At 36.2% G+C, this 26,719-nt stretch overlaps 1 protein-coding gene across 1 annotated transcript in view; it reads right to left on the bottom strand.

Annotated features, from left to right (window-relative positions):
• Nucleotides 1–16: 16 nt before the first annotated feature.
• The window catches only part of KCTD8 (potassium channel tetramerization domain containing 8), a 92,926-nt gene continuing 66,223 nt past the window's right edge, over nt 17–26,719 (bottom strand). The window contains exon 2 of the mRNA XM_010006146.1: nt 17–566. Within this exon, the coding sequence (XP_010004448.1) occupies nt 106–566 (461 nt within the window). The 3' untranslated portion in view covers nt 17–105. The remainder of the gene's footprint in view (nt 567–26,719) is intronic.

Raw genomic sequence — 26,719 nt, 5'->3', positions numbered from 1 at the left:
CAGGAATAGCTCTGGTGGCGGAGTTGGCCAGAAGGACATCACTAAGTTAGTGGCAACTTAATGAACATCAAATGCCCCAGAGATAGGTCATGAAAGAGTTGATTACTATAACCCATATTTCTGTAAGAGTTCAGACTGCCAGGGACGTTTGCGCTCTGGAAAGTAATCTGGAATGTGGATTTTTTTAAAATCTTGGATACATTTTCTCATTTCTTCCTCAACACTCAACTTCTCACATACCTTCTTTTTGGAAAGATTTGTTTCTCTGGACTTGCTAATGAGAGTTTGAAAGAGTTCACTGTTCCTGCGTTTATCTGGTGGTGGCATCCACTGCACCGGGGCCTTCTTAGACGGACGATCCAAAGTCAGAGTATTTGGCTGGTGGGCTGTGGATGGCTGAGTGCTGGTGGCATTTTCTTGAGGAGTGCTGGCTTCTGAGTGGCTGTCACAGCTTGAGGTGGACAAGTCGTTACAGGAAGTCCCACTCTCACTGCCTTTGTCCAAGACTTTGTCATGCTTCCTTTCTTCATGGTCTTGTCTGGGGGAAACAGTTCTCTGAGGGGGTCCTAATGCAAAGCAGGAAAGAAAAAGTATTAGGCAAGCACTGGTTTACACAGAAAGCTGATCAGCCACCATTCAGTAAAATATGACTCAGAGTCTTGGCTGGCATAAATTGGTGGCTTTCCTTTCATTCAAAAGAACCGCACCAGACTGGTACACAGTTTGAAGGACCAGTCCTACATATGTGTTCAGTTGTCAAAATTCTCACTCCTGAAAATGTTAATGGCAAGAAGAATTTCACTGTCTATCTAAGAATCTGGGTAATGAAACGTGTGCAACGCTCACAGATTTTCTCCACCAGAAATCCCTTCAGGCAAGTTTAAACGAGCTACTTTGCTCTGACACCCCAAGTTAGATTTTGCAGTCTTATGAAAATACAACCACAGAATTTTAAAAACCTTTGCTTCAATAAAGTTATTCCAAGGGCTTAGATTTTTTTGGAAGCTCTTAGCTCACCTTCCCAGAACAGTCTACTGATTTATGTTCTGCAGATGTCAACTCTGCAGAAGGCTCTTGACAGAAAAAGGAGTATTAATCATAGAATAACAGAGATATTGCTCAGTAGTGACAGTTTCCGGGCTTTTTTTTTTTTTTTTTTAAATCCTACAGTGATTTCACTGCACTTCTTACTGTCAGTTATTATGCCAGACTTGCCTTCGTACAAGCTGTATTGCTCTTACTGCACAAGCTGGCAGGGAAAAGCAAGTTAATGAAGTTATTGGTACAGAGGCTCTCTGTGACTGCAAGGAAAGCCATCTGATGGCCTATCAGCAGGCACTGCTCAGTGCTTCATGTGCCTGGAAGTTGGATCTAGGCTGTTCTTCTCCCCAGATATCACTTCTGCTTTGAAGTCTTAAGCAGTATATGAATGTGAAAATTAGGTGGCAGCCGCTAAATCTGCACAGGCTTTTTAATTTCTGAAGCCTTATTTCAAAACTTCAGTTGTCAAGTGAAATGATGCTACACTGGCATCATATAAACGTCAAGATCTTCATTTAGGACACTATCTAAACCTCACAGAAATACCTACAGAATTCAAGAAGAACTGGGCCAGAGCAAAGGGAAAAATTTCAAAGATGTTTAAACATCTAAATGAAAATTAAGATCAGGACTTCAGTGGCAGGTGTATGTCTGCTACAAATCCTGAAAGAGTTCAAATCTTTTAGGTACATCATGTCTGAAAAAAAACAGATTATCCTTATAGTTTACTGAAAACACCACCAGCATCAGTTAACCACCTTTGCCAGTACTAAAACTCGGGGTATGACAGCCCAACCTTGAGATATGGAAACAGAGTTTCAAGGAGATTTTTGAGTCACTTAGTATTCTGTTTTTCAGAATTACAAATTAGAAATATAATTACAATTATAAAGAATGCAGGAGCCATATGAACACTCTAGTGTCTTTTTGACAGTGCAGTTCTGTGACTCAAAGGAATCTAAGAAGACTTCAATATTTTATATGAGACACAGGGGAAAACAAAACAAAACACAAAAGGAAATAAACAATAATTTAACAGCAGCAGCATCAACAGCCTGCTTTTCTTTTGTTTTAACCAGCATCCCAGGATGAAGTATCACATTTCTGTATTTCTAGAGAAACCCATGAATAATCAAGATCCAAAGAGAGACAAAAACCCATTAGGGCTTCTACTTGCATTAGTCAGAGTGAAAAACACAAGTGATTTTCTACTTCATTATATTAATCCCAAATATTTAGCACATGGCTGCAGTAATTTCCTTCCTCTTTCTCCTTCATATTTCTATTTAAGATAGTGAATATATTTTTTCACCTTCCTAAATAGATTTACATACCTTTTTTCTGGTCTACCTGGCATTTTATTTCATACCTCAAGCCACCATATGAATATGTTAAAATGAGAGTCAGCATTATGGAATTACGCTGGCATCACAGCATATGATTATAAAACTGAGTAGTTAATCAGATAGTGATTTCAGTATTGCTATTCTGATTTCAATAACATCATTAACATCAATATCTATGATGAGCACTTGAACAGGCTCCCCAAAGAGGTTGTGGAGTCTCCTTCTCTGGAGACTTTCAAGACCTGTTCGGATGCCTTTCTGTGATCTGCCCTAGTTTTCGGTCCTGCTCTGACTAGGGGGTTGGACTCCATGATCTTCAGAGGTCCCTTCCTGTCGTGAGCCGATGCCAGAGAGGCTACCAACCCCTAACATTCTGTGATTCTGTGATACTGTGATTCTGTGATTCTGTGATTCTGTGATCTAATCTAGTTTACAATCTTAGCTTTTTGAAATGTAACAACACACTCTATGATGAAGAAACTAAAGTTTTCTGTTAGCAACACCATGTGGTCTTTAATACCCTTTCCTGCCCAGTTTTTTGCTGTAACTTCATGAACTGAGATATTATTTCTAGTTCTTTATTGCTAATCCTTGCTTCTCAAGGGCTCAAACTTGCAATGCCTTAAGAGACTATTAACAAAAAGCACTGAAATACACCTTCAAGAATACAAAAAATTCCATTTCCTGCTACAGCATTATTCAGAAGCCTGACAACAGGCAGGTATTTAAATGGTTTTTTTTTGGATCAGTGCCTTACAGCACTGAGCTCTGTATGCTTCATTGAATTGCCTAAATTCACAATGTCTTTAATCCAAACACGGGTTTCTCCCACATCTCTTAAAAAAATTAACAAATCCTCCCTCACAAAGAATACTTTATATGCTTCTGCACTTCTTTCTCAATAGTGTATTATCAACAGAAGCAACAGTTATGGTAGAGGACAGGTCTCACAATATTTTCCAACTGCAAGACAGTTTCCAACCCAAGAGAATTTATAAGTACATAAGAAAGGATTCTCATTTAGTTTATTTAGTTTTCAATGTCAGGGATTATCAGATGAATTTAGCTACATCTCTAATTCAGAAACCATCTTGTTAGTGCCCTTTATGCTGGCAGATTCATTTGTGGCCAGGATCATGTGACAGGATGCTGACTCGACTTTTTCTGCCCTTCCAGAATAACACTTTCAAATAGCTCGGTCTACTTGAAAGTACTAAATTTTCAGGAGTGCAGAAGAGTTCTTAAAAACTCAGAGAGAGTATGCTTGCTCCAACATGCACATAGCACTACAAAACTTCACAGATTTACATTCTGTCCCTCCAGCTCCTGACATTTTTAGCATCTCTCTCAACTTCTCCTCCAGGCAGTTCCAGTATACACTGAAATTCCCTCTTCTTTTTTCCTTTGTTGCCTAATGTAAGACACAAAGCTGCACTCAGTGCAGACAGCATGGGAGCTGTGTCTCCCAGCAGTGCCAGCTCGATGCCCAGGCTGCCAGCGCGGCAGCAGGAGCACGATGGCCACAGCAGGCAGAGGAGCAGCCTCAGGTGTGGGGTGACTGCAGAGATGGCTGGGACCCTCTCAGGAAGGCAGCCATGGTAGAAGCCCCAGACATCCCTGCAGACCTCCTGATTTACAGTGCGGGTGAGTGATGTTTATGGTATGGAATGCTTGGGCTGCCAGAGCAGGTTGGCTGCCCTGGGCCCCTCCAGCCACTGCACCTGCACAGGACAGACCTGCCCTCAGCCTTGGTCACTGCGGGAACCTGCTCACCAGAGCTGGGTGTAACAAAACCAACACAACTTTTCTCCTTCGTTCTCACAGAATTGGACTCTGCAGCCTCTTAAAACTACAGTTTCTCTAAACTAAAAATAAATGGCTTCCTTTGTCTCAGAAAATTAGAAAGTGAGCTTGTCCTTTACCTGGCCTTAATTGCCCCTCTGTCACAACAGCTACTAGACTCCCAAGTCTTGTACACTTGAAAGATCTCAAACACATTTCTCTGATCAGGAAGGTATATTGCATTTACTTCAACTGTATTTATTCCTCATCCATATTGCTTTCTGCACACATTTTTGCCAACATTTACTGGCAGAACTTACAGACAAAATGATCAGTTGCAAGCTATTTTAGTAACAACTATATTGACATGAAGAATGGAAAAAATAGCTCTGGAATATAACAGTTATAGTTGAATATAAGACATGTAGATAAGAGTTGAAGCTGATAATGAAATAGTAATTTGGAAACAAAACATAACCAACATTTTCAATGTGTTCAATATGTGGTACCTTGATCAGAAAGAATGGGATCTCTTAAAGAGATTGAGTTTTTTCAATCCTCTTGCCAGCACCATAAAATGAAGCCTGTTTGTTGATTTGAATAGAAGGCTAAACCAATAAAAAAAACCAAACACAAATAAAAAACACAAACACTAAAAAAAAAATCCCCAAATCCTGAGGTTTTCTACAATGTAATTTTAGTGAAAGTAAAGTTATTGGGGGTATTTTATCTTCATACTTTTCCATTTCTTTAAATTTCCTTTAAAAAAACAACAGTTTGATTAGATATTATCTATTGAATTAATCACAATCAAATTAAGGGTTCCTTTGAACTGATACAGCTATAAATGGAGCTAACTCTTGCATAAGCTCAAGAAGTTTGGCAAATACTTTACATTTATTGAGAATACATCTTAAAAACATTGCAGTAAAATTTTTAATAAAATTATAATGTAAAAAAAATCCTTATTTTTAACTGATTGAATCAGAAATTAAAACAGGAAGGCAACAGGGTTTTAAACTGACTGATTCTGTTGGAAGGCTCAGAAACATTATAGCAAAGACAACAAAAGTTATTTTTATTTGTATCTGTAAAATAAATTGAATCTAATCTGACAATACTATTTGCATTTTGATTCATAATTTTTTGCACACATGAGAATATTTGCAATATGTGAGTTGCACATGATTTTATACGAAATGCAATTTTTTGGGCATTCTTTTTCACAGGAAAATAGCCTTTATTTTTGTTGGCTACACAGGACCTTTGGTCTGGTATACAGACAGCTATGTTAAACCCCTGAATGAACTTTTTATCTACTTTCTATCTCAAAATTACATTATGGTTCTATGATTATATTCTGAATAATATAAAATTACTCCTATTGAATTTAATTATTTATTCTTAAGAAGCTAAATAAAATTAACTATAATCAATATAAAGTCATAGGAAAAACACTAATCAAATCTCACATGATTAATTTAGCCATTTTACATACCTACTTTTTTTTATTACCTCTCACTAACATTCAAAGTATTGCACTATACTGAATGCTTAAAGAGAAGTCACCTGTGAAATCTGATGACAGGTTATGGCTACTGTGGGAACATTTTCATTACCAGACTTTTGAGTGCTTAATATCACACTTCAATGGTAAATTATTATCTTTTATGTCTAATTTTACTTAAAAAAAAAGAAAGATTATTTTTAAGAGCTATAAAAGGAAATACCTAAACCCCTGACATTTTCTGTGGCATTTTAAGGGTATTTCCAGTTTTAGAAGAAATTCCTGTTCTTAGAGTCCAGCTCAATACATGAAATCACTCCCTGATACCAGCAAGGGATTCAGCTTGCCTTTTACCACTAGAGGTGTAGGTAAAAACTAGCTTTATGGCAGGCAAATATGCAAGGGGCTTCCTGACCACTGCATTCTGTCCTCTTTAATACAACACAAAACAAAGTTAAATCCACAGCTTGGATTTAGCAGTGAGGGTTTATGTAGCTTGTCATACAGTTTGTCAAGGAATCTATTCTACTTATTTAAGTTATTGCAATTTACATCTAACTTAGTCCTGTTTGGAGGGGGGGAAAAGAGGGAAGGCCATGCCCCACCTAATTTCTATTTTAAGGCTAACCTGCAGGCCTACAAAGAAATTAAGTGGCCCTTAGCTGCCCGTCTGCCTGTGGGTGAATTTTATCCATCATCAACATCCCAAGTAAACAATATTAATAACTAAATATACAATGTAAGAAATATCGAAGTGTTCTTGACAAGATCTGCTCTTGACAGCTTGCAGTTAAGGGAAAAATTGCAGAGTTTAGTGCAGAGATTTCAGTGGAACAAAACTTTGTGTGGGAGTCTTTGTGCTGTGCAGTTTCAAATCACTTAAACTATATATATAATGACATATATATATACTTTATATATATATAAAATTTATTTTTTAAAAGTTTCCTGTTTGGGTCTCATCTGGGAAAAAAACTTGCAAGCACTTCTGGGATTAAAGGCTTGATTTAAGTAATGTTTAGTATGCAACAGTAAGACATTTTTCAGAAAGGAGGATTGAAACTCGGCATTTCTTATTTTTCTTCTTCCTTTCAGATGTGTGATGAATTGCTACGGATAGCCAAGTGCTCACACTTTCATGTTCTTTGACCCAACTGAGGTTTGGCTTTAGTCAACATAAAGTTGAATAGGTTCAATAAAATGAAGAGAATGTTGCTTTTGCCTTCAATCGCTGCAGGGAAGCACATTCATCTGGAAGAAGTGAGTTAACTTCCCTCAGGCACAAGAGAGAATTAGTATTTTGGAGCCTTTGATTTATTAATGTGTTAAGCCCTGAACCCTTGGGTAAAAGGCCAGCACTGTTGATGTACCAACTACACAACTTTGAGCAGAACCTGGATTTTATGTGATTTTAGAAAGCCAAGCAACTTGGCTTGCAGATGAGACTGCTACACAGAGGTCTTGCAGATCTCAGCAGGACTTCCCTGACATGAAGAATAACACTTGGATTACTCATATTTTATCAAAATAGTTTTCTAAATATGCCTAGGATCTAGCAAAGCTTTAAATTAATAGCTACAGGGCATGTAAATCACTTTGGCTTCACTAGCAAGCTGATTCTGAGCTGTGAGTCTGGGTGTAAAACTGCATTCATTTAAAAAAAAAACGTTTAGGCTTAATGGTGATTCCATTCAAATCAAAGACAGCACACTCTGTGTCCTTAAGTTACAAAAAAAACTAATTGAAAAATAAAGCCTGTACAGTCTAGTGTGAATTCCTGGGAAGGAAAGTAATTAAATGTTGAAAGCAGAAAAGGTGAAAAATACTGTTTCTTCTTACAGAAAAATAAGGAAGCTAGAATGCTTTCTGGAACTTCCCAGTATTTTACTCAGAAAGCTTATTTTAATGGCAACCCTGGAAAATCCATCTTTAGGTGAAACTAAACAAAATAATCACAGTTAATACTTTAGCCCCCAAATATTTGAGGAAGAACATGTGAAAACACTATTTTCTAAAGGAAACCTCACTGTAGACTTAGACTTTGCTAGAATTCAGTAGTTACGATCATAGAGTGTTGAATGAGTCATTGCAGACAACTCAAAGAAGTGATGATAAATTTAAAAAAAACCCTGGTGATTATAAGAGATGAAGACAAAGTATACTCCTTGATTACTGTGAAACATTTGACTACATTCAGATCATAGTAGGAAATGCAAATTTTACCATATTTCCTGTCCTCTACTGCCAAGCCCATGAGGCATCTCACATGCTGTGATTCCAACACAAAGTTTCAAAGTGGGAGCTGTAGAGTGAAGTCTTCTTGGTAATGTTTAGGAACATTCAGATTTTTTGGAGTGTTTATTTGCTTTTTCACAGATATTTCAATAGGAAGAATATGTCTGTGATTGCACTCTTGATGAAGCCTTTTATTTAAATCTCCTTACCTGCCATTGAAAGATAAAAAGTCACTGTACAGACATTGTGGCCGTATTGGGCATAGCTCCCACAGGGGAAATTACCCTTTAATAGTGTTAAGCTCGATGGTGTGTGAATGGTTATGTGGTACTTGAAGTGAATGAACCAATTCATCTTTCAGATTAGGACCACATGCCTGTAAGTGATAAGTGCTTTTTCTCGAAAGAAAAAAAAAATAATAAAAAATTACAAAAACATAAAAATATTTTTCTGTCACATTTAACACCGTCTCATGTTAAATGACTTCTTGAAAGGGTACAGTAGAATGAACTAAATTAAGCAATGAGGAAAATGTCTTTGCTTATTTCTAGCCAGGCTGTATTTTAAATATCAATGCTATTCATAATATACAAAGACTAACCAATATATAGAAAGGGAACTATTTTTAGTACTTTTAATGACAGAAGATACACAATAAACAATCCTATGTCCAACCTGAATTTATTAGTTACTTTACCCTGATCTCATTTTGAATTATTAACAAAACAATATTCCTTCTTTTTATTACTTTTCCAATTGGGTTTCATGGAAGGCAAATAGCACTTATATGGAAAAAGAGCCAGTGAAATTCTGACAGACAGTTTGTTGCATTCCAGTAAAACTAATGAAAAGTCCACAGCTTCTTATTAAATATATTAATCTGAAAATGTTCAAGTCATTCTGAGAAGTGTCTTTGCTTGGCAGGTAAGCTAAAGATAACAGGAAAGACCAGTAATTTTCATATCCAGCTACACACAGAGTCAAATATTGAAAACGATATTTTTATTTTGTGGCACTGGAGATTGCTCCTGCATTAATTCTATGCTGGAGACACATGAAGAAAATCAAGGTTTTGGAATAGATAAGATACAAGCTGAATCAACATCAAAAGACTGAAAGTCAGGGAACCATCAATACTGCCAATATCCACCCACTGTGTATGACGCATAACAGAATTCATCTATTTCAGTACTATATCACTAGGCCAATACTTTGCAGCCAAAGATGTCAAACCTTCTAATTATCACTGAAGAGATCACTGTTTAGCAAACAAAGTGCAAAGTCTTCTGTAAAATCCCAGAAAAAAAAAAATTAAAAAGTCTACCCCAGCTAAAGAAATATCGTGAAATTACGTAACAAGTTCCTAGCAAACAACACAAGTTTTCAGAGTCAATCAGATTCTCTACAAGTTATTTGGAGAAACAGGGCTTACTGAAGCAGCTCAGAATTTTCTTCCTGGAGTAAAATCTAGATTATTCATAGCATTTTCCAGTGGTGGTCATAAGCTATATTAATTTTCACTAACAGCAGATTCATAGCAGTAAAATACAAATACTATATAAGTAGCAGCCAGACAGAGCCTGATCTTGAGATAGGAGGGGTTTAGTTGTGTTACAATGAAAGCAAGTTGATATAAATGTATTTTACATATAGAATGGCTGAACTGTTGTCTCTCCACCTGTAGAAACATTTTTCCCTTGCCCCAAATCTGAACACACAACAAATTAGAAGAACTTTCATAAAAAACATAGCTTGAAAAGAAAGCTTTGTTGGTTGATGAGAAGCTCAACATGAGCCAGCAGTGTGCGCTTGCAGCCCAGAAAGCCAACCATGTCCTGGGCTGCATCAAAGGAAGCATTGCCAGCAGGCCAAGGGAGCTGATTCTTCTTTACTCCATTCTTGTGAGACCTGGAGTACTGCATCTAGTTTTGGAGTCCCCAACATAAGTAGGACATGGAGCTCTTGGAATGAGTCCAGAGGAGGGCCACAAAGATCATCAAGAGGGCTGGAGTACCTCTCCTATGAATACAGACTGAGAGAGTTGGGATTGTTCAGCCTGGAGAAGAGATGGCTTCAGGGAGACCTATAGTGTCCTTTCTCTACCTGAAGGGGGCCTACAGAAAAGCTGGGGAGGGACTTTTTACAAGGGTATGTAGTGATAGGACAAGGGAGAGAATGACTTTAAACTGGAAGAGGGGAGATTTAGATGAGATTCTAGGAAGAAATCTTTTAGTGCGAGGGTGGTAGAACAGTTTGTCCCAGGAAGTTGTGGATGCCCCCTCCCTGAAAGTGTTCAAGGCCAGGTTGCATGGGGCTTGGAGCAACTTGGTCTGGTGGGAGAAGTCCCTGCCTATGTTTGGGAGGTTGGAACTAGATGTTCTTTAACATTCTTTCCAACCCAAATGGTTCTATGATTCTATGACTCTTCCATAACTTAACTTGCTACAGCAAATAGCCACAACTGCTTGTATTTCAGCAACATCTCAGCAACATCTGGTATATGTGCTTCTCATTAATTTCCAAATTGTAAAGTATGCTCATGTTCAGTTCTGTATACTAATTTTATTTGCCTTTTTGTGACTGGTTATTTTTCAGTGGCTATGAGTTAAAAGCTATAATATTTTGTTCTGTCATATAAGACTTCTTACTAGTTGCTTATTAGATGCAGCATTTTCTCTTATAGAAAGAGTTAATTGACATTGACCACCAAATTATCTTCAAATTGCTAATTTGGCATCTGAAAATTAACAAAACTTTAGAATCTAGAGTGATATTCTCAATTTACCAGAAAAATGAGTCAGAAGAATGCTGTCAAAAGCAGGACATGTTATCATGTCACTCTTACAAACTCCCTTAAGACTTCAGTGCTTTTTCCCCATAACTGTTGCTGGCAGAAAGTTTACTTCATTCATGCTGATCACTAGAAGAGTCACCCAGACTCCAGTCTTGCAGGTCTCACTCTAGCCCTTGCAGTTAAAAGGAAAAACACATTCTATCAATGCCGGGATACCAAGCACTTCTTGAGAGTCTCAGTGTAAAGGATGCAAACGATTTTATTTTTTTCTTAACCATTTCCTTGAAATCACCTCTACAACAGGCTTAAAGTTACAAGGGAAAAAAACCACAAAAACCAACACAACAAAAGAAACAACTGAAAACTCAGTTGCAATCACTTTGTAAGGGCAGAAGTGACAAAAAAGAGACTCCATCTTTGCATAGCAGAAACACATCCCAGATGTGTCTGCCTCTCAGAATTCATAGGACAAACCATAAATGACTGCTTAACCTGTGGTTTTAGAGACTCCATTTTGTTTCTTATTCCATGTCCTCAGGTTGCAGCCTGCAGGCCGTTGGGCTGGGGCAGGATACTGACTTTTATATCCCTCTTTTTCCTTGATCCAGCCCTCCGACTCTTGGGGGTCCCTCTGATGTTGCCAGATTTTATCATTCCCCTTCCTCGCTCCTTTCCACTTTCTTTTAAGGACATATTCATTTGTAATTCAATCAGGAATTTCAGTCTGTTGTCAACCATGTCACTGGCAACTGCCTTCTGCTTTGTAAATATTAATATCAGTTGGGTATCTGCTCAACTGTGAAATAGTCTTGTAGCCATCAGGTCTGTGTTTGACGAAGCCCTAATCAGCTGAATCCTTTTCCACTGAGATAAACAATACTCTTTGAACCACTCACATTTATTTTTTACAGAATTAGTTTTAACTTCTCAGCTGTCAGATGTGGCTCTGTATGGCCAGAACAAAAGGCACAAGAAAGATGGGAGAGAGTATTCAAGGGGAGGGACTACACTTTCAGTGATGGTTCATGGCAATTTGAAACATATGTGAAGCATTTGCTTGCTTTCTTGTGACACAAACATACATTAAATATACTGACTTAATAATGTCCTCATTAAAATATAATTTACTTTCAATAAAAGTAAATGTAAAAAATGTATGCCATGTAAATGTAAAAAAATGCCATCTCAAATGGCACAGCAATTTCAAGAATCTTTCTTTTGATATTTTATTTTAAGAAAAGTTCATTTACAACTTACTGGTAAGTACTGTCCTCTTTGGTGACTTCTGGTGGCCTCAGTCTTGGTTACTTTGTTCTAACCATTTGAGCAGACAAAAAAACCCAAACAACCCACAATAAAAAAGGGACAGAATCAACTGACACCTTTTTGGCTTGCTTTCCATTCAATTTCAGATACTAAACCAAATTTGTTCCTTGGTAATTTTTTGTTTCTGTTTGTCTAGTATCTTCTCACACTACTTTGTCAATTACTTTGTCAATCAGTTTACGTAAAATGTGTAATCTTCATTTCTTCCTTCCTTGCTCTTCCAGTTTTACAGGTTTCTTTCCTACTGGCATGCAACATAAATTAATGCTAATGTGAATTTACAGAACATGTGTAAAACAAGCTAGCAGAAAAGTTGTCAAAATGCACTTTGGCATTAGTATTAGATAAAGTCTCATATTAAAGAAATATTTCAGACACCATCAAACTTGGCAGGCTTGCATGATACTCATTATAACATTTTAGGCAATAAGCAAATGCAGAACAATGGGAAACATATACTTGAATCAAGGCTGTATTTTACTTTTGATTACTGAAAACAAGCAGTGAATTATATGAACTGGGTCAGAGTTTACAGTGAATTATCCTAAGGTTCAAGCACTAAGAGGGAATCAAATCAGAATATACTGAGATTGTATTTCTATAGTTTTATGCCTTTCATCACTGGTCTCTGGGATAACAGAAATGTCTCAATCTACAAGAATTGTCTGAAAAGACCAGAAATGAGTGTTGAAATCTTTATCTAAGTAATAGTGATGGTCATCAATGAGGTCTTTCTCACTTCTGTGTACATAACATGAAGTACAGTTCAGACTAACATTTCAACTATAGCAATTATCATTAAGGACTAGTATGTGAAAAAGAAAGTAAACCAATATGAAATTAATGAGGCATGTTACCACATGCCAATAATAACACACTGTCTTTAGGTTCAATTTCCTAGATCAGCCCTATGGAACATACAAAGCATTCACTCCCAGTAATTTGCTACAGAATATATGAAAATATATTCAGAAAAGCAGTCTTATTCATATTGTGTACATTTAAGTAAAAGAAATATTGAATATGTAGAGGAAAATGAATACACTCTAAGCAGAACATCTTGTTCTCTGCAAAAAACAAAATAGTTTGCAAATTGTTTGCATGTAAAAATATTATATACCCATGCAAACAAAATATGAGTATTCAGCATAAAACCACAAACAGATGAAAAATCTGAAGGTTGAATTCATTAAATAAATTCTCCTTGGGAAACAGTGAAACCACACAGATCACAACTACAGTAGAGTAAAGACAATGTGAAGTTCTTAAGAGAAATCCTGAGCAAGACAAAAACAACAGCACTTAGGGGACAGGACAACACTGGTTACATACAGAAATTCAAAACATACAGGGATTCCTAACAGCAGTATTTGAAATACTGCAAAATTTCTTTAGACACTTCTTGGGTAATACTTGAGACAGAAGTGATGCTTGAATTAACATAAATGTTTCCTTATAACTTAATCTTAAAAATAAATAAAAAAGAAAGTTTAAAAATGTTTTACTGCTATTACTGAGATGATTGTTGGTATTAATATTCATTTTATTTCCCTTGCAGACTGTACATTCTAGTAATAGTGTATTGTGCATAATGTAGTTGGTCTGCATCATCATTAATTAATAGATGATCTTTGCCCTGAACAAGTGAAAATCTAAGAACAAGACTAGAAAGAACAGATGGGAAGAGACAAACAGATGGGGAAGTACCAAAAAATTGCAGTATTGGTCAGCAAGATAGGCTGGTTGTCTCAGACCTCCAGCTGTCTAATCTTTTGCCAAAACTTATGCAAGCAGCACAAAACCAGAGTTTTAAGGAGGATTTTAAAGGATAGTAACACAATACTTTTGCAGATGTAAGATGTAATCTTCTCTCTAAAAATAGAAGCAGTACCAGAGGTGACATGAATGTGAGCAATAGAGAAAGTCACCATGGTCTTGTTGGAGCTAAGAGTTACCATTGCAACAGCACATGCTAAGGGCTAGGTGAGAACAGGCAACCCAAGGTCTTGCTGTGAGGACAAGCAACCCATGTCTGACAGAAAAATGAGACATTTCACGTAGGGACTGAGAAACAAGGGTCAAAGCCATGAACTATAAACATTTTTTTAAACACAAAGCAGATGCTCTGGAAGCAGATAAAGTAGTATTTTTCATAGCTAAATACTTAAAGTTTGCATGGAAGAGGTAGAACACAAAGACCCCTTCTTAGAAATATAATTTAATTCTTTCTATTTCTAAGCAAGCCAATGCAAGGCTAAAAATCCATGTTGTTTTTAACATAAAATCACCCATAAACAATTTCTATCCAAACAAAAGACCCCGCTCCTTCAGTGTATCTGAGTTTGATTTGGATAGAACTGAAAATAACATTTATCAGAAGATTGTTCTCTGTCATTGCTACATAGGTCTATGGAGCAGTCAGGTCCTGGTTGACTTGTCCATGTTTTCCTCAAGATTTTCTACAACATTTTCTTGCCTCACCCTAACTCTTCCCAGTGAACTGTCATATTCTTGCAGCAGACCTCAAGGGATAAACAGCACGAGACCTGTTACGAGCAACTTTAGGCTTGTAAAATATTTTTGATAAGGTGACTGCTGGTTGCATTCAAAAATTACATTTACATGTGACATTTCCATCCCTGACAGTCGCAAGCCGATATTGGGGGGCCTTTGCTAGCTTGAAAGCATTTTGTTTAGACTTACGTGGGGAAGGAAAGAACAGTTTCCCACAATGACCAAGTAATCCTCCGATCACTAGGACAGGTGAAACCAGCATTAGAAAGAGTAGGAAGACTTCATTCTCCTTTTACTACAAATGTTTCAGATATTTATCATGAAACACAATATACATAACTGAGATTTTTAATCACTTACTACAGTTTGTAAGGAATGTGTTATGCCCAGCTCAGACTGAAATGTGTTTGTATAAACTCATTCTTTCTTGAAATCCTAACTACATTTGCAAAGCTTTAAAATAATAAAAATATAAATAATAAAATACACTTATTTTCTGCTGTTCTGCAAAATGATACCAAATTAGTACAAAAAGTTATCTGAAGAGGGTGACCATGTTTTTAGTGAAAATTTCATTTCTTACATTATTCTTAGAATTGTTTTTAATAAAATATATCAAATATTGAGAGAATTAGCTACCAAAAATAGATGTGGTTAATCAATACCTAATTTAGATCTAATGGAGATAAAACAATCAAAATGCCTTACTAGAATAAGTATGAAAACTTCAGAGAAGAAATGCAAATTTATTTACACATTTTACCACAATCTCACATTTCAGTAAATTATCTGAAAAATGTTTCAGTTAGGAGCTGAGTGACTTTCATAGCTTTGCATAAAAACTAAAAGAATGAGAGCAGGAAGGAAAAATACATTAAATATAAACCAAGCTTAGGGTCTTCACAAACTGGAAACGATGACTGCAATAGGGCACATTATTCTGGTCAGGTATGTTTTATTTTAAACTGGATTCTTTAAACCAGTTTTCTGTCACAAATTCCACCTTTGTATAAAAAACAAACAAACAAACAAAAAACAACAAACAAACAAAAAAAAACCCCATTCTTTACAGTAAACTTAATAGCTTCTTTGACTTCACTTTTCAACCTCCTGCCATTAAATCATTCTAATTTGTCCACAGCAGCTGTTAATAAAACAGAAAACACAGGTATTTGTAATATTCCAATCATAGTGTAAGTATTGCATTTTTTAATATATAAAAGGGTCTAGAACAGAATTGCTTCTTCTCTTGCTCTGAGTGGTTTTTGACTTTTGTCTCTTGGTTTAAGGCTTTGCCATTTCAGCAAGTCAGCTGTTGCATTTTTACATAATAATGTAAAGAAAGCAAGGAAATCCACATAAGTAAGAAACCAAGAAACATTAAACGTTCACTTCCACTACTTTTTGGAAATTACCTCTTTTTCTTCTTACAATTACTTTTTCTAGAAAAAAAAACACAACAATTTAGATCCATGGGTTTAAAATATTTTCACCTTGGATGAAACCCATATTTTCCACTGAGAAACTATTTCAACAGAATTTTCTGAACACAATCAGGGCCATAAACATTTCCTCCCCAACCCACATCACCCTGTGATTGAGACACAACTGAACCAACAGCTCCACAGATCAATTTTATGATATCTGTCTGAAGCTATTTTATGTCTCTATATGAAAGAATAAAAGGGAGAAAGGGACAACCAATATGAATAATTTTAACATGTATGGTAAAGTCATTAGAATAAGAGTATCTATGGATAATGAAGTATCTATGAATAATGCAGATATAGTACTAATAATACAGATATAGAAATAAATTTTCACGAATGGCAAGAAAGACATATAACACAAAAACTGCCACTCCTGTCCTCAGCAGGTGGAGGTAGGCAATTATTTTACAGTCATCATATCCTTTGCTTCCTACCGCTACTGCTCCACTCAATAATGAGAATTTCAATTCTGGCACATTCATTTGGATACATTTCTGATAGTGTGGCTCAGACTTTGAGCCTGGCTTCACATTAGCAGTGCTGATGAAGGTGTTCTGAGCTTTCACTATGCTCACAACAGAAGCTAGGCTCAGTGAGCATGTCTTCTTTATTCCCATGTATTAATTGACCTGAATATGTGCAAGAGAGCCATGCTTCTATAGGCAACAATGTTACAGTTGGACCTGCCTGTTCTCAGTCCATGGGTTTAAAATATTTTCACCTTGGATGAAACCCATATTTTCCACTGAGAAACTATTTCAACAGAATTTTCTGAACACAATCAGGGCCATAAACATTTCCTCCCCAACCCACATCACCCTGTGATTGAGACACAACTGAACCAACAGCTCCACAGATCAATTTTATGATATCTGTCTGAAGCTATTTTATGTCTCTATATGAAAGAATAAAAGGGAGAAAGGGACAACCAATATGAATAATTTTAACATGTATGGTAAAGTCATTAGAATAAGAGTATCTATGGATAATGAAGTATCTATGAATAATGCAGATATAGTACTAATAATACAGATATAGAAATAAATTTTCACGAATGGCAAGAAAGACATATAACACAAAAACTGCCACTCCTGTCCTCAGCAGGTGGAGGTAGGCAATTATTTTACAGTCATCATATCCTTTGCTTCCTACCGCTACTGCTCCACTCAATAATGAGAATTTCAATTCTGGCACATTCATTTGGATACATTTCTGATAGTGTGGCTCAGACTTTGAGCCTGGCTTCACATTAGCAGTGCTGATGAAGGTGTTCTGAGCTTTCACTATGCTCACAACAGAAGCTAGGCTCAGTGAGCATGTCTTCTTTATTCCCATGTATTAATTGACCTGAATATGTGCAAGAGAGCCATGCTTCTATAGGCAACAATGTTACAGTTGGCCCTGCCTGTTCTCAGCTTCTCCTCCTTTTAGGACCTTCTCAAGCCTCTTGGTTTCCAAAAATTGGGATTTATTTTCTATATTAATTATATATATATATTTATAATGTGATGTAATATAATATAATACAATACAAGTATATTGTTATATAATATATACTTATGATTTTGTATATATTATAATTATATGAATATATTATATATTACATTATATTACATTACAATGTATTATGTTTTATTATAATATTACATAATATTATACTTATTACATTATATTATAAAATTACATTATTCTATTCTATTCTATCCTTATATTACACCATATTATATTAATTATATCATATTTTTTATTGGAACCATTGTGTTGCTCTTGTGGTTCATTTTTTATGGTTTAGTTTGTGTATTTAGGTATGTTTTTAAAAATATAGCTGCTAGGAAAGGATTCACCATTTTTAGATGAGAAATTATTTTTTGCCTTCTAGAAAAACGTCAGTAGGTGGTCCAGGCACACGCAGTTAGAAAGCTAAAAGCATGGGAAATGGGAAAGTCTGCTAGAGATTGAAAGTGTTTCCAGAGTGAAGTGATAGCTGATTCAGGTTTCTTAGGATGACGTTTTGGACTTAGCTGTCTAAGTTCTAGCATATATACCTAAATCTTCATTTTAGATGTGGCTTTCAGTCTTCCTCTAACTGGAACACAGAGATATTTGCTCCTCTCCTGTCATAAAGCAATGAAAATTTTCAAGGTTCAATGCCATGTTTCTTTGACAGAGATTGCTAAGCACTATAAATATTTTGATAGGAATAGAATATGCAGCTGCATGAAAGGATCAATTCTGAGCAATAAATATTTTCTTAAGACATCAGTATAACTTCTCATTCATTTGAGGAGTATTGTAAAACTTGAGCAGAAATGATCTGAAAAAAGGCAGACATTTAGAGGACTGATACAGGGTCTGATAAAAGGTGGCTACAGACCTGAGTAAGTGAGAGGTGAAGGTGCACTGAAAATTTAATTGTTGAGCCAGAGAAAAGTGACTAGTGTTTTTTTGCTAGGAATCATTCCTGAGACAAGCCTCATGTAATATTCATAGTCATGACCTCTGCACAGAAGCCTGCTGCTAAAATGTTGCATTTACACAAAACTGCAAGATATTACTGTTCCAAGGGAAGACCAGGCTATCATTCTGGAGAAATGAAGTGATGCTGAAGACCAAAATTATAGAAAAAGGATGAAATGTAAAGGCATAAAATGCATTTTGGAGGTTATTAACGATAATTCCTTCTTTAAGCACCTGAGTGGAAATAAAACCAGAAGAAATAATTAGTTGTACCAATTGATCGCAGTTCCTCCGAACAAAGTAGTACAGTCATTCAAGAAAAAAGTTGTATGTGATTCCAGAACATGAGAAGTGAGGCAAACCCAGAAGGAAATATTGTACATATCTGCAAGGTAAAGGTAAGACCTGACGCAGAAAACTGCGTAATTATGGCTTCCCACTCTTATGAAAGACAATTTTAAGCTAAAGAAAGTGCTTTTAACATTTATTCTATTTTATTTTTATTTATTTCATTTCATATTTTATATTATTATTATTGTTGTTGTTGTTGATTTGAAAGCCCAAAAATAAGAAAAATTATGTAAACAGAAACTAGTGTTGGTACAAAAATAAGTTGACTTTAACCAATTATCAATTCAGAAGCTTTTTGACAAGCAAAACAGCAAGGGTTTGCAATCTGATAAGCTGGTCAACAGGATTACGTGTGGTTGCTTGCCACAGTACAAATACAGTATACTAGGAGTTGTCTTCCAGCCACATTTATTATGAGTTTCCCCGAATCAGCTACAGCTTTGGGGTGGATCTGCCTAGGCAGTTTCCTTCTAGGTACTTCTCAAAAGCTTTGAATAGATGACAGGAGGGGAAAAAAAAAAAAAAAAAAAAAAAGGCAAAGAAAAAAGAAAAAAAAAACAAACGACAAAATCACTTTTGCCTTGAACTGTTTGTGCTGCAGGCTCTCTGATTTTTTTTCCAGGAATTGAACACCTTGCAGCTCTGTAAAGCTTTTCCACCCCCAGGACACTCAGTGAGGGCACCAGGCAGAAGCACTTTCCTCCCTTTATCCACTCTACGTGAAACAGCACAGTGTACCAGCTTAAGGACAAACAAATGCAACATGCATTCTGTCATACCTCAAAATGATAAGGGTGGAACCAAGACAGTGTGCTAGCCCTGACAAGAAGAAGCTACAAAATATTTCAAAGCCAGATGAGAATAACAGTCCAGACAAACAGTTCAAATTTCACACTGATAGGAAACGAGACTTGCGTTAGAAGAGCTGCTGGGTTCATCCAGCTTTTACTCTCCATTTAAAACTATATAAGCTGCTCTTCATCTTTTGGAAACTCTTAACAGCTCTGTTTCGGAGTACTGATAGCATGTCCACCTTTTAGTGAAACCCTGCAATCATAATTGGTGAATATGTAGCCTACATGCTGTCGATTTCATAAGGCTTTATCATTTCCATAGCTGTTGGTCTCAGTGTTCCCAATGTGATGTTTCTTCCTCCCACGCTCTCATTGCTTTAGCACAGGGCAGGCAGTGGAGCCTGATGTTTATGCTGCTATCTCCGCTGCTTATGCTACTTCATCTAGTGCATCTGAGATACAAGTTGTAAATCATCATGAGAACAACAATTACTTATGAAGCAGGATATTTTATAATGTAAGAACTACTAAATAACGGTATGTTTAATATACAGGTAATTTCGCATCATCACTGCAATCTGCATCGAGCCAGCCTCAAGTCTTGAACAAAACCAAATAATCATATTCCAGGGTCATTAGTGCTACAGGTTATGAGGTAAATTCATAAATACAGATGAAAACCTTTCTTGTAAATACTTGTAAAGTAACTTTTTTGGGTTTCTGTTAATAACCTGCATATTTCCCTAGTTTATCAGTATTAGATATCAGTTACTCCATTTAGAAAAAATAGTATACTACATGCAATTCTGGGGAAAAGTTTAACATATTTAATTCCATTTAATATCTCAGCAGCAACTCAGTGGAATACAATATTCACAGCCACTGGATCCTGAGTATCAGTTAACGGGAGAGGAACTGTAAAGGTTTTTTCCACATTCATCCTAAAACCCTTAAATTTAACCATCAGTGATCCAATTCCAAGGAAAAACCTTAAACTTCCAAGTCCCACCAACAGGCAAAATATTACCACAGTATAACTGTGTATGCACAACTATCTCCTCTTCCTAGCATTTTTGTAGGGCAGATACCAACCATACATCAACACAAGTGGTCATCAACAAAGGCAGAATGCAAGGAACATATAAAAGTAGCAAGGACAGATGATCCCTGGTGGATCTTGCTGAAGGGCAACAGAAGATCTTCAGTTTAAACTCTCTCTTGTTCTCTATGCACCTCTGGAAGAGGCTACTGCCCCCTGAAAAAACAAAGAAGGCAATGTGCTGGCACCTCAGCTGCCTTGGATTACAGTCTAATAACCAAAGCTATTAATAAAAATAAATTTCCATGTTGGTTTAATGGAACAGTCAGTAATCAATATAATTTTCATTTGGTTTCATCATTGTACATCAGAGATGTTCTTTGTATCACTGAGTTACCTTGTATTTCCAATGTAAACAACACAGAAGCCTGTTAATTTAAAATCCTCTATTTTTTTACAGGCTGTTTTGCTCAGTAATCCTATAGTTCATAGAAAATATTCTTACTGAGCAAATCTCCTGATATGTAGCAAATACTTCACCCATAGCAGAGTAAGGCTCTGCATTGTCAATAATTCCCTTCATATTGTCTATCATTTCTTCATTAATACCTAATTAAGAGAAAATGTAGGTAGGAATAGCACCTCATTAATTAGCATCACAATATGTGCAAAACAACCCAAATAAAAGAAAGATGTTGTATAATATGGAAATATATTGTGAAGTTTATTTATTATTACTTGTATCGGAAGTCCAAATATTGGATAGTGCCTATGTAAAAGAGTTCAGTTTTACTGATATCAGCACTGTTGTAACTGTTGCAGAAATTCATTTGACCTTCTTTTTTATTTTTCAAATTTTTATGCATCCCAGTCTCACTTTTACCACTTTGCACTGACATTTTCAGTGTTGATTTTCTTCACCCTGCAACCTGAAATAATGAAATACAATGCAATCTTCAGATTGTAGCATGAGGCTGAATTGTGCAAAGAAAGCCTCTACAGGTAAACAGATACGAGTAGATACAAGAAAAGGATCACCCAGAGTGTGGAACAGTTATACCCAATTCCACCAAGCTGTTTTGCACATAATGTCAGGACAAGGTTTTGAGTGCTCCAGGGTCTTTCCCCACCAGGTAGGTTGCACATGGCCATGGTGTTTTTGCATGAAAATACTTTTTGTGCATAAATGGGGACTTTTGATCTCTGGCATGGCTCCTTTTTTTTTTCTTCTTCTTCTTCTTCTTTTTTCTTTTTTCTGTTTGTTTGGTTTTTTTTGGTTTTTTTATTGGTACAATGAACAGAGTCCAGATGTCCAAAGCTGACTTAGCACTCACTTGCATTTTGTCTTCTCCCAGTCCATTAATGAGAAGCCTAAGAAATACTGCAAACAAGTGTGCATTGCAGTTTAGCAAGATACCACAGTTGAAAGCATTAGAAGTTTCTTGTTGCAAAATGGTTTGGAAGAAAGAAAGCAATTCTAGCTTGAAAGCAGATTTGCAATCTTAATTTAATAAACTGTGGGATGCCTTCTTGAAAGAGAGAGAATGCAGGTGGCCCTATATACATTGCCCTCATAAATAAGTATACATTACCCTGTATACTTATCTTCTGATATGCAAAATTCTGTTTTCCAAATAAACCTCAACACCTTTATTGAAAACAAATATGCTGAAAAACAGGAGCAGCAGCATTTCCTAATCCTATATGGTAAAGTGATAAAAAGCCCTCTAACAGCATAATAAGATAGAGAATACAGTCTAATTGGTGACAAAAAAGTCAATATTCCAATAGATGTATACCAGCAGATCATTAGATCTAATTAGGCTTCCTCAGCAAGCAATAAATCATGTAAAAGACAAATTGAAAAGGAAACCAGCTGACTGCTGTGAAACACTCATGGGTTGGTTTGCCAAAGCTAATCTTTGGGTAAATTAAGAACTAGTACAGGCATGTAAAACAGAGGATTTGAAAAAAAGATTACTGTGTAATATTAGGACTGGATTAAGAGATTATGCATGAAAATCTAAAGGCACTGTTGATCCACTCATGTTTTAATTATTATCTCATTTATTGATATAATAAAAAAAAATAAAAATAAGAAAGATTTGAATGAAGGGAAGCACTAGACTGGAAAACTGGGCTGCTTACACACACCCCTGTTCTGGAAACTGAGAACAATTAGTGTGCAGCACACAGATGCTGAAGCTTCACCCCGTGTTCATCAGGGCTCCCTGTAGCTGCCTCTGTACATACTATCAATGGGTTTAAAACCTATAGTTCACAGGGCACATACGGAAAATAAAACGCAAATGAATTGGTGACCTAATTTGCAGAATCAGGGCAGAAAAGTAGCAAGTGCAACATACTTTGGCTGAACTAAAAAAAATGAGTATACAAAGGGGATATAGCTATGAGAAAATAAAAGCACTATTTCTTGGATTACTGCAATGCTGAAGACTGAAAAGCCCATAGAATTTAATAAATCTCTCTGAAGTAAAATTCTGCTTTTAGTTTGACATCAATTATGGGATTTTGTATTTTCATGGCTCTTCTCATCTTTTCATTAAAAAGGTGCCTGAAAAGGAGCATGTGACATTCTAAAAAGTTTTAAAAGCAAATGAAACACAGGGCACATGGGAGCAAAAGGAAGATTTTGTGTTACTGGTTTGTGGAAGCCAAGGCACAACAGAAAGAAAAGAATACAAGAAAACACACTTTGTGATCAAATATGAAAAAAAACCCTAATCTTAAAAAAATTTCCTTTTTTCTTTTTTTCCCCAAACTACTCACAATAGTCGCCATTTCTACCCTATTTAAAATGGATCTGATGAAAGAGAGTAGGAGAGAACTGACACTGTGCCATTTCTCAAAGCTAGACCTGCTCTAGTCATGTGCAAAGTACAATAAATAGTCTTCATTTATTCAAAAGTTATGCTATGACAGTTTGCATTAAGCACTGAGACAAGCCATCCTGCTTTGAGCCAGGATAGAACCAATTTTCTTTTTAGTAATTCTACTTTTCAGTTAAGTCTCTTCTAAGAAGCTGCACTTGCTGAAATTAACTACATGTTTTTTCAGTCAGTGTATGCTTCTAGGACTGATAATGCTGGATGTTTATAGTTACCGTTGGAGAATGGTGTGCAGAAGCAAGGCCACTGCTTGGTTTTGAAAAATGTGTTATGCTCTGGAACCAGAAAGAAGTAAAGGGGTCACACCTCCTGCGGGGAGGAGTGGACCAGACAGGTGACCCAAAGTGACCAAACAAGTATTCCATCCCATATGCATCATACTTGGTATAAATTTGAGGGATCATGTGGGTCAAGCGTCCTGAGAGGACTCCATTTGTCTGCCTTTGATCCTGATCCATGTGTTCCTGTATCCAGCTGCCACCTCCCACTAACTCCAGAGGCCCAGGCTGGGACTTTTCCAGGGCCTGCTCTGCAATGTAGGTTGTGACGTGAGTGTTATTAGGGGGAAGCATGAGAGTGGCTTTGTATGTATCAGTATATATATACATATTTCATTATTTTCCTTTTCCTCATTACTGTTTCATTAAAGCTGTGTAGTTTAGTTTCCAACTCATAAATCCCCCTCCTTTATTCTCTCTCCTTTCCCTTTCTGGGAAGGGAGAGGGGTTAATAGAGAGCATCTGTAATTTGTTTAATTGCTGGTCCACAATGTGACACAGGCATTGAGTCTGAATGTTACAGACAGGATGTGACTGGTGAGAGGGAGGGGTTGAAGAAAAGTTTCTGGATTTTTGGGCTTTCAGGAAAAACTCAATATTCTTTTAAAATTCTGGTCCAAATCCATGCTCTGTGAAATTACAGGGAGGAGAGGAAGTGAGAGGCAAAATTCTACAAGTGTTTGTGGATTTAACTGTTACTTTTTATTTGCCTTTTTTTAACTGTATATTAATATTCTATGAAATTAGCTCAGTGGTAAAAACTCTAACCAGAACAGTGATTAGCAGTGAATGATGAAAAAAAAGCAGCAGGAAATAAACTTTCCATTTATCATCCTGTAAATTCCCAATTTGTGTCTCTCTGAGATTGCCTTATGTGGTATCAAAAATATTTAAAACTGAATGTTATTACCTGTCTCAATTAACTTTCTTTAGCTGCTATAAAAATAAGTTGAATATTTGCCATTTTAATAGTTGTGCTTGATGTTTGCATAGAGTTGATTAAGGAAATTTTGTACTCTGTTTTTAAAATAATTAACTGGCCTTCATCCATTTCCTGTAAATATGAAGTCTCTCTCTGTTGGACAGCAGTGTAATTTCATCTGTGAAATTTTAACCTCTCAAGAGGAGCCATATTTACCAAGGAAAAGGTGGTCCTGGAGAGTTTGGTACAGATGTGGATTGGGCATCCCATACATGGAGCAGGTCTGAACCATTAGCCACTAACTGCTTTACAAAGTATATGCTGTGACTCTTAGAAGAACAAGTTCCTATAGCTACTGTGTTTCCAGATGTGTTTCATTCCATCATATAATGAGTGCCCTACCTGAAAGCCAGAAGTCAAAATGACATGGATCATTAAGTCTGCAAAACTACTTTAAGAGCAAAAGTAGTGCTTAATACAATGTGCTCTGCACAGGAGTATGGATTTATTTTCCTAGCTCACCTGCAAAACTCTTTCACCATTATAACTACCACTGGCTCTCTGCTATGCATCAGTTTGAGACTATTCAAGTTACTGACAGCTAACACATTACACTGAGAATTATCTAGGGCATATTTTTAGTGCTACACCTGAGCACCAGGGCAGCCCTAACATGCATCAAGTATATTGCTTCTGGCATTGGACAAGCTTCATCAGCACTTGCTTGGAGATGTGCTCCACTGCACTGTGTAGACTTGTCCTATGGGAGGGAAAGTGTCCAAGCTCTGCTATGCCTTAAGCAGCTCATTCTTCTTAATTTTGTTTTTATTAATTTGGAGATGTCCTTCATATTTTCAATTTATAGAAATAGAAGTGTGTCCATGCAACCTCTGCATGGTTACTATGTGTTATATGCATTACTATTATGTCAGCAGCCAGTGAGTACACATGGGGGGGTAGGATGTGGAAATTTGCTCCATGATTACATTGGTATCATGCAGGTTTTGGAATACTGGAGCGTGTCACCTGGCACTTTTTGATAAATAAGGTCTGCTAAACTTCTGCTTTTCGTTAAGTTTCTTGGTAAAGTCAGTGCTTTTTCCTATTGGGTAAATATATGTGGAAGATTTAACACTCCATGAAAGTTTATTTGTTGGATTTTTTATTATTATCTTTAAGAATGTAATTTAGATGTTAGAGCATAGCCTTCTGGCAGTATTAAAGCATTTACCTGTACAAATTATCCAGTGAAACAGTTCTGGGAAAGTTATTTAATTAGAATCTGCAACCTACACGTGCAGCCACTTCCTTAGACTCACTTGGAATACACATAAAAATAAGATGTTTTTTGTATTAAATTGAGGATTTAATTAGTTTGGTTATCTAATTCCAATTCAGTAGAGAAAAAATTTGCTGATTTAACCTTGCTGAGATAGAGTGCTTGATATTTTCTCTGTTTAGAATATACTAAACCTAGGTTTGGTGATGTGTTTTCATAAGTGTTTTACTACATCTTACTAATACCTTCACATTTTATGAAATAAATAATTTGGTCTATAAGTTTTGAGGCATGAAAGGACATTTAGCTTTCACCTAAACCAGTCTTTGTTTCCTGCAGAAACCTTGCACTGAACTTTTTTTGACAAAGATACAGAGCAAGAATTAAATGTAATTTGATGCTTGCAAACCAACCTGTATGTTAATTAAATAATCATTAAAAAATATTTGCCTAATGGGAATTGACTATTTAAGAGAGAATTTGGCATTTAAATTCTGTTTCAAGCTGTTTATGTAGAAGAAAAAAATGAAAACAAACAGCATTATTAGACCTTATAATGATAGAGTAACCTGGCTGAGAAAGCACTTTGGTGATGGTTACTGAAAATTGTTCATGCATTTCTGTTGATGCATATATGCATCAACATATATATATA

This window comes from Chaetura pelagica, unplaced genomic scaffold (assembly GCF_000747805.2).
Source record: "Chaetura pelagica isolate M959 unplaced genomic scaffold, ChaPel_1.0 scaffold189, whole genome shotgun sequence".
Classification (NCBI taxonomy): Eukaryota; Metazoa; Chordata; class Aves; order Apodiformes; family Apodidae; genus Chaetura; species Chaetura pelagica.
The sequence above is the reverse complement of the archived record's forward strand: the minus strand, read 5'-3'. Positions and strand labels throughout refer to the sequence as shown.